The following is a 9,196-nucleotide window of genomic DNA, read 5'->3' on the forward strand; positions in this document are numbered from 1 at the left end:
GTTCATACCAATAGAAAAAGCGTCATTGAATCTTAATTGTTTTCCGTTTCCTGAAGTTGTTTATTTCCGTTTCCGAAACCGTTCAGTTCGTTTCCGTTAGTTGTTCGTGTCTCCTTCTTGTTTTTTTTTGCGCCTAATTAAGCTCATGTGCCCTACTGTACATTATGCTCGAATTATCTCAAGCATGTTAGAGCGACTAATGATAAATTAGAGCATTTTTTGATCAGTTCTTGCACGAAAATCATAGTTGACTGGTCGTGTTTCAGAAAAGAAATAAATAGAGACAAAGGTAGTTCGAAATAAAAGACAAAGAAACTTGAGCTCTTGGGCTCAGTTCTCTTAACTCGGTCGCAACCCTCGAATGTCCACAGAGGACTCAGCAGCGATAAACTGTTTCGCCTTGTCGGAAAGCCTTAAAAAATTTCAAAATACGGGTATCAAAGAGCGTTATGCTAAGCACTTGAAGTCCTATGCACCAAGAATTAGGCTTCCACGCCTACCAAAGTGTGGAAAACAGAAGGCACAACAAATATTTTCCAAGGTTTTCTAAAATTAGATTTCCGTTTCCTGAAGTAGATTATTTCGTTACCTGTTTTTTCTTTGACTTGGATGTAATTCATTAAATTCACATCACGCAAAAGCATGAATTATAGAGGACCTATTAAGGTATAAAAATAACGTCTCCAACCATTCGTTGTCAGTTCTTGAGGAAGGTGGTATTTTACATTGCGTTTTAACCTGTTGCAAATTCCAAGGAAAAGGTAAAGATCGAATATTGATTGATTCTGTCACTGCAGTATTTTAAGTTATACACAGAGACCTTTGACTGAAGCTACGCCAGACTGAAATAAGCTCTGAGTGAGGTTCTAAAGAGTTTATACACGTAGGGAAAGTTCAGGGCTATCTGAACGAAAGTAGTTTCTTTTTTTTTTTTCTTTTCGTCTCATTATAACAAACCCCATGAACAGATTTTACTATCATCTCTCTTGTACCACAGTAGATGTGCGAATTTACTTGTAGCTCTGATTATTGTTTTCGATTCATTTCTTGAGTTGCCTGTCCAAGAGCAAATCAGTTCATTAGCCCCGATATTACAACGTATGGTTTTATAAGGAATCTTTGCCTGTCATAGAGACCTCGCAGACTACTGACCGAGATATTCAGAGCAGGGAAAGGGGTATGGAGGGTGAACATGAGGTTAAGACTCGGTATTCTTAAGGGCTTTTAACATCAGACATGATGATAGACGCGAATGCAGCCATAACACTACTGAACGGAACCTTTTAGCACTGTTTACTGAATTTGATTAGTTGCATCTCATTTAATTTGATGTTTTTTGGGACGTGCTTGAAAAGACAAGAAATGCAAGCAAATGGACTAAAGAAGGGTTCTGGTTGGATACCAGGACTTGAATCCACATCAAGTTCGACAAGTCGTCGTTACTTATTTTTTATGCTGACTTAATTATTGTACACGAGTTAAGGAGCCGCGCGGGAACCATAAGTGTCACACTGACGTTTGAAATCAACCATGTGCAGCTCTAACATGTCTAAACTTGAAGCTACTTTATATAACCTACACATTTTGTTTCTTTATTTGTCAAGGAATATGAAGTGCTTTATTTTCTTCCTAATAACTTGGTCCTTGGTGGCGCCATTCCCTCTCGATAAACAAGCTCAGGTAAACACGATATCTTCATACCTCTCTACCTCTGTTCATCTTTTTTAAGCAATTGTTCTTTTTTTGCCATATATGATTATTATTTTTTTTCTTTATCAGGATGAAGATCGAGGCAAGGACAAAGATCCTGGTTAGTATAACACTAGGTTTCTTTTAGCATTTTCAGATTCAATATCACTATTTAATTTCTCGCCAGCTGCTCATTTCTATCCCTCATCGTCAACAAGACCACAAACAAACAAACAGATGACGCCATCACACGTGGACCTTGAAAATGTTGCCAAAGCCTTTTTCAGCGTGTTTACAGTTTTCAGTCATAGATTCGAGTAGCCGATTGGTTCTAAATTGAATTTGCAAAGAGAGGCCCATCAAAATCGTATAAAAGAATGTTACTTAAGAAATAGAACACATCATATGTTTTTATATTACTATCGAGGTAATGAAACTCGAGTAAATTTATAACGTTATTGTGTTGTTATTTAGTCTAAAGCTAACAAAAATAAGTCTTGATAGAGAAAGATACGATAAAATTTGTTTTATGAAATTTTGCAAGGCTGACGAAGTGAAACGTCGTTTTGCATATAAAACATATTATCTTTTGGGTGTTTTAAATACATCATGTAAATTAAATCAATGTAATTAAAAATAGTTCCAAGTTATCTGATCCTCATTACCTTTATTAGCTTTTAAGAGTCCCTGTCCATAAAAATGGAAAATAACTCGGCAAGGGTCGAAAATTGGATTTCGCTCATATTTTCATGGTAGATAGGCTAGGGCATGACAAAAGCTACTGGATAGTTTTTTTGGCAAAACATCCTTTTATTTCAAAGAAATATGCAAATTACCAAATTCCGTTAAAATCGTCATTTGACGCACCATTTTATTAAACATGTTTGAGAGCCTCGCATGCAAAACCGCATCATTCTTCCGTCTATAACACTCAAATATTTTTGTGCAATGTTTAAATGTATACTGGGTTGGTTTTAGGGAATGTTGCGTTGTCTTTTTGGGTGCAAAATAATTAAATTTCGAAGACATGTATTTCATTCACTTAAAAGTACTTCGTGTATATAATTAATTTTCACCATGTGCGAAACCTTTAAATGGATTAAGCTTCTGGTGGTTGAATCGCAGAAGGATGATTTACAGATTCCTGTAAAAATTTCTTTGGGCAAATGATTATGAGCGACGCGAGGGCTTTTCGAAGTACGTCAAAAATGCAAATATTTTACCATTCCCTCATCAAATTTCAATTTACGGGTTAGACGTATATTTTAGCATGCGCCACATGACTTGACTAATGTTAAGTTGAAACAGACCCAGAGTTGATAATTTCGAAATGCTCTTACCTCATGTGCTGTAAAAGGCAGGTCCAAAGCCGATTTGACGTGTTTCTTTCACCATTCGTCGCACATAAAGCAGAAGTTTGCTTTTGTTTACACAACGTCCGATGTACATCGCCAACTGTCAACTTATTTAATGGTCGAATACCATGAATCTGTGACCCTCTTTCGACACATATGATCACCACTGCATCTAAGTCAAAAACGGCTAAGTCATTTGTAGATAGCTGCTTGCTTTGCACTACACCAAAATATTACGTTTTAATCGTCATGGTTTGATGGCTTGAATCCTTGCTTGCAACGGTTCCTTTTTCGTCACGCAATGCTGTCATCCCATTTGAGGGGGTAGGGGTAGGACAATTTCTATCCTAATACATAAGGCTCCGTAAGGCTGGGAACCACTGGGAGCACACAATCGTGTTGAGTAGGAAGAGGTTAAATTAAGAAATGAGAAGAATGAATAGCTTTCCATTGCCCCTGTTGTTATCTTTCACTCGACCACCGCTACCTACATGCCCTGCGTAATACTGTAACGCTAAACTCATACCTAGGTCTTTTCGCGCAGTGCAATTATTTTTGGTTTACATGTAATACAGTGGGCTACCCCCGGAGAAATGGGTGGTGACCGCTTAATGGGGCTACCCGCTTAAATAGAGGTTGGTGTACCTTGAATATTTAATTGTTTTTTTTTTTTGTATTTTATTGATATTTATATAAGTTTACAAATAAGAGTGACAATAACAATTGAAAATACATTTGCAGATAAAAGAAAAAAAAACTAGACAAACTAACGTGAGTACAGATGGAAAAAAAACGAGGAATACTATTACTAATAAGACTACTTAAGAGGAAAATACTAATACACCCAAAATACTTACTATTTATATTAATGAATAAAACTACGCTACTTTTTACTTTTTTAGAAGAAACTACATAGACTAACCCTAGTATAGATGAAAAAAAACAAAAACAAAAACAAAAACAAAAACAAAAACAAGAAATACTGTTACTAATAACACTACTTATAAGGAAAATACTAATATACCAAAAATACTTACTAATATATTAATAAAAATAATTTTCACTATCAGGTTATAAATTTCTTGGTGAACATGGAGTCAATTCAAGACAATCATGATCGACATGTATTTGAATTATCACTCGTCATGCACCTGCAATTTCAGACTCTTATCTGCCATCGCCCATTCCAAAACAAAGTTTTTAAATTTTGGGTGGCCGCTTAATAGGGGTAAAGACAATAATGAAACCCTTATCGGAACGACCAAATGGTGGCCGCGGAGGTAACCGGTCAATAAGTGTTTTATTTACAATATTTTACTGACAATAATTTTGGACTGTATTGACAACAGTCCTCTATTTCCTGTTACAAACATACCAATGCCTCGCCACAAGGCAAACAAAATACGCCAAATAAAACGGCATGGCCAGGGCTATTTAACACGTAATTACTAATTAAATTTAGTCTGTTTTTCTCACGAATTAGACACGTTGCGATTTTCTATTTTTATTTCAGCTAGTTCTTGCTTCATTGATCTATAATTTGTTTCATAGCGATTTTTTTTAAATTCTAGTGAGTACAGGCACTAGCTTTATCAGCTGTTGTCTGAAACATCAAAACGTACAACAAACGTGATTTGGACCTAGGCCACGTACACTATAGAATACGATTATATAAATATACACATGTTATTATACATATGAATAAACAGATGAACAATGATTAAATTGTTTCATTTATCCTGAGAGTGCTCTATACAAAATAGATCAAAATGTGCAGCGTATGCCGTGACAGCATTGCGTGACGAATAAATAACGGCTGTAAGATTGCGGCTGCGCCGACACGCTTATCAGCAATGGTCAGCAATCAATCAAACGTATTATTTTGGCGCAGTGCAAAGCAAGCAACTATCTACAAATGAGTCAACCGTTTTTGATTTAGATGCAGTGATGTTCATATGCGCAGAAAGATGGTCACAGATTCATGATATTCGACCAATCATAGGTTGACAGTTGGCGATGTACATCGGACGTTAACCTTGTGTAAACAAAAGCAAACTTCTGCTTTATGTGCGACGAATGGTGAGAGATCGACTAGAAACACGTCAAATCGGCTTTGGACCTGCCTTTTGCAACAAATAAGGTTAGAACATTTCGAAATTATCAGCTCTGTGTCTATTTCAACTTATTATAGGTCAAGTCATGTGGCGCATGCTAAAATATACGTCTAACCCGTAAATTGAAATTTGACGACGGATGGTCAAATATGTGCATTTTTGACGTACTTTGGAAAGCTCTCGCGTCGCTCACAATCATTTGCCCAAAGAAATTTTTACAGGAATCTGTAAATCATCCTTCTGCGATTCAACCACCAGAAGCTTAATCCATTTAAAGGTTTCGCACATGGTGAAAATTAATTATATACACGAAGTACTTTTAAGTGAATGAGATACATGTCTTCGAAATTTAATTATTTTGCACCCAAAAAGACAACGCAACATTCCCTAAAACCAACCCAGCACACATTTAAACACTGCATAAAAATATTTGAGTGTTTTAAAGACGGAAGAATGATGCGGTTTTGCATGCGAGGCTCTCAAACTTGCTTAATAAAATGGTGCGTCAAATGACGATTTTAACGGAATTTGGTTATTTACATATTTCTTTGAAATAAAAGGATGTTTTGCCAAGAAAACTATCCAGTAGTTTTTGTCATGCTCTAGCCTATCTACCATAAGAATATGAGCGAAATCGAATTTTCGACCCTTGCCGCGAAATTAAGAATTTGTCTGATTTTTACAGACAGGCACTGTTAACTGCTTTTGTTTAAGGAACGAGAATAAAAAAAGAAATCTTCACATATCTTTCTTGTTAAGTCCATAAAAAATCCTTTTTCCCGATCTGACAAGCTTAGTATATAAACCTACCGATAATAACGAGAACTACGGGTTTTAGTGAATTATATTATGTCCTTTCCATAGAAACACGAGTGAACGACCCACAGTACCTTCCATACATCCCTTATATCCCGTATATTGGCAAACGTCAGATGTCGTTTGGGGCCACCGGTGGCAATGTTGGCCAACAGGGAACCAACTCAGGGAATGTTGCTGTCGGACATCAATGGAACGGCCGACGAGAACTAGGTGGGGTACTGCAACTGGTAAATATCAGTGTAATCAATAAGTTTTCTTCAAGCTATTTGGCCACTATTTCTGTGCACAGGAAGTGTCTGTGATCTGTTGTCATGTTCATGATCAATCTTCTTGTTTTGTCTGCTTAGTGCGCGAAATATATAAAACCCGCTTATGTTTATAGAAAACTACGGGCTATTGTTCAATTGTAATGAATGCCTTTTTATTTAACAGAGGCACGCTCACTTTACCTTCCGGAACCATACATCCCGGAAATCCCGCAGCCATATATCCCACACATCCCAGAGCCATATATCCCGTATCACAAACGTCAGATGACGTTTGGGGCCACCGCTGGTAATGTTGGCCAACAGGGAACCAACTCAGGGAATGTTGCTGTTGGACACCAATGGAACGGCAAACGTCAGATGTACTTTGGCAACACCGCTGGTAATGTTGACCAACAAGGAACCAACGCAGGGAATGTATAAAGCTTTTGGACATCAATTGAACGGCCGAAAATGAATGCGCATTCCTTTCCTGGACATGCAAAACGGCTGCAGTTGTAGTTTAGTGGATATTTGGGTTCATGTTAGCTGAACACATGCAGAAAGAACTAATTGTAAAAGTAGTATGGCAATAAAAGGGGTTTAAAAAGCAGTTTGACTGTTTGTGTGATGAGCTTTGCTTTGATTGGTCTTGCATTGGTATTGCATTGTGGGAAGGTTAGGACAAGAAAAAGATGCCGAGAATGTTACAGAAAACTGGATCCAAAAGTGTCACAAGTTGCAGCTAGTCTAATTGAAAACTAAATTTTACCAGTGTTAATGTGCCTTAAAACTCCCATGACGAGCTCCTCTCCGTACTGAGTACGGAGAGGAGCCAACTCTAAAATTAAACCAAATGCAAAAATCTCGGCTGCTAATATTTAAGAGCCACTGCCTGAAAATATAGAGAATCCGACGACAGATCGGAAAATTCGGATTTTCTTTTATTGCGTCAAAAGGACCCTTTTGGTGAAATATTCACAGAAATATACTTTCAAAGTTCCAGCGACTTCGCATTTTTGTGAAATCTAAGAAAGTTCGAAATACCGATCACTCAACCAAGATGGCTGATGGAATTTATGCAAAATTACACATTTTCAACAGGCCAGTACAAGAAGAAGGGTGCTTGCCTGAATTTCGTATTCGCGCAGTTTGTAATTTACACTTTGATCATTCCTCTGAACTAAAAGTCATTTTGAAGTAAATGTGTTTTGTCTACTTCTTGGCCGTTTGAAAAATACAACTATCGCAATTTAATTTACATGTAAAATTTCAACTGATTTTAGAAGGTCATAACTCTTCTAGTATACGAATCTCTCAACAAATAAAAGATCGATTCTAAAGGAAAAGGTATGCTATAGGTATACCATATCTAAATGGCTAGTTTGGCCTGTGAAAATTAAGCGCGCTAGACGAAAAACTCTAAAGGGTATTTTGACCAATCGCGCCTTTTTTGGACGAGCGAGCAAGAACTTCGATTTCGGAGTCATCTTTATGAACATAGTTCGACAAGTTTCATCACACAAATTATTCTTTATGTATAATCACCCGTACGATTTGCAAATCGGACAACGGTAATTCGGGAGTCTCATATTTTTAATTCAATAAATACAGTCGAACCTCTGGTTGCGAAGACCCTGTCGTACTACAAGCGACAGTATGACAAAATATTAAAACTTTCCAAGAAAAATCAGTATATTTGTATACCTCTTGTAAGAGACAGGAATTTCTCAACGAGAAGTATCGGATTTCCTCTCGAAATTGACTTTTTTATATAAATAAAATATAAAGACCAAATGAAAGCAAAAATAGAGCAAAATTAAAATTTGGCGGCACAAGTAGGCCTTACACGGATATGAAAGGCGATATAGTTTTTTTTTAGCTCAACGAGCTTTCAATTCGAGAAAACCGACATAAAACGTTTTTCGCCCAGATGGTTTCCAAAATGGCCGATCGCAGACTGAAAATTAAGAAATCTGAACATAATTTGTGTTCGCGTGTTAATGAGAATCAAAACTTGTCGATCCTTTTTTGTAAAAGTACTTAAAGTATCCAGCTATTAAAAACAAGTTTATACTTTGACTTGAGTGCGATTCGAATTTCTAGTTTTTGCAATCGCAATTTATTTATGCCGCATGCTACCATGACCCAGTACTGTTTCAGTTGCAGAAACAAATCTTGAATAAATAATTAGGACTAAATTGAATTCAAAATTTCCATGAAAACTGTGATGCTGTCAAATCGTCTACTATTTGAGCTGTTAACAAAAGTCAGTTGTCTGCCCCAAAAACAGAAATCAGTCTAAACAAAAACACCCCAACAATTCCCTTGATACGTACTTAATTGTGTGGCTTGATACGTACTTAATTGTGTACGTAATTTTGTGGCATGGCCATATTGTTTTGATGCAAGAAATGTAGTTGACATTATTTCTGATGCCACCCTTATTTCAAGTCGTATGGGGTGAGCCAGAAATTGAAGTATTTTTCTGCCCCACTAATTAATTTATTTTCCTACCTTTTTTTTTTTTTTTTTTTTTTCATTTCTCCACATTTTTTTTCCAGTGAATGGTCAATGAAAAAGATAGGATAAAACCGCTATTGACCCTAAAATACCTAGTCGCCTTTTGTCTAAACTGGATCGGAGATCTTTTGACCGCAATTTTCACCACTGGCATTATACTTAAAATTGGGAAATCGAATGTAACGGTTTTTCAAGCGGTCTTGACACTTCTTTCGCTGGCCTCACAAGTTTGTTCCGTCGATAAATATTTGTCATAATTTAAAGATTAAGAAGCCTAGAAAAATATGGCTAGGAATGCGCTGTTTTAAAGTTCAATGCAAGGAAGTCTTGGAAATTGTAACTCAATTTTGTGTTCAACGATTGATTTATTTCAAAGAGGCAAGCCATCTGTTAATAGGAAAGTGACTGTTTTAGCTGGTAACCAAGAGTGATACCTCTCTGCTACATGTAC

At 36.7% G+C, this 9,196-nt stretch overlaps 1 protein-coding gene across 2 annotated transcripts; it reads left to right on the forward strand.

The window, feature by feature from the left end:
- The first annotated feature begins 295 nt into the window (after positions 1–295).
- Positions 296–7,003, forward strand: LOC145470009 (uncharacterized). 2 transcript variants are annotated; one of them, XM_081453840.1, is made up of 5 exons: positions 296–761; positions 1,605–1,680; positions 1,780–1,810; positions 6,023–6,187; positions 6,410–7,003. In XM_081453840.1, the coding sequence occupies exons 2-5, from the start codon at positions 1,609–1,611 to the stop codon at positions 6,664–6,666; spliced, it is 525 nt and encodes a 174-aa protein (XP_081309966.1). In that variant the 5' UTR covers positions 296–761; positions 1,605–1,608; the 3' UTR covers positions 6,667–7,003. The 2 variants fall into 2 exon arrangements, with proteins under 2 accessions (XP_081309966.1, XP_081309965.1); XM_081453839.1 differs by lacking the exon at positions 296–761 and having other exon boundaries at positions 809–1,680.
- Positions 7,004–9,196: the final 2,193 nt, after the last annotated feature.

This window comes from Orbicella franksi, chromosome 15, assembly GCF_964199315.1.
Source record: "Orbicella franksi chromosome 15, jaOrbFran1.1, whole genome shotgun sequence".
In the NCBI taxonomy this organism is placed as follows: domain Eukaryota; kingdom Metazoa; phylum Cnidaria; class Anthozoa; order Scleractinia; family Merulinidae; genus Orbicella; species Orbicella franksi.

Bases quoted from the DNA above. Each gene is read 5' to 3' on its own strand.
- LOC145470009 (XM_081453839.1), top strand. From the start codon at position 1,531: ATGTGCAGCTCTAACATGTCTAAACTTGAAGCTACTTTATATAACCTA. The intron at 1,681-1,779 runs GTAAACACGATA...TTTCTTTATCAG, and splicing joins CTCTCGATAAACAAGCTCAG to GATGAAGATCGAGGCAAGGA. The intron at 6,188-6,409 runs GTGGGGTACTGC...TTTATTTAACAG, and splicing joins GAACGGCCGACGAGAACTAG to AGGCACGCTCACTTTACCTT.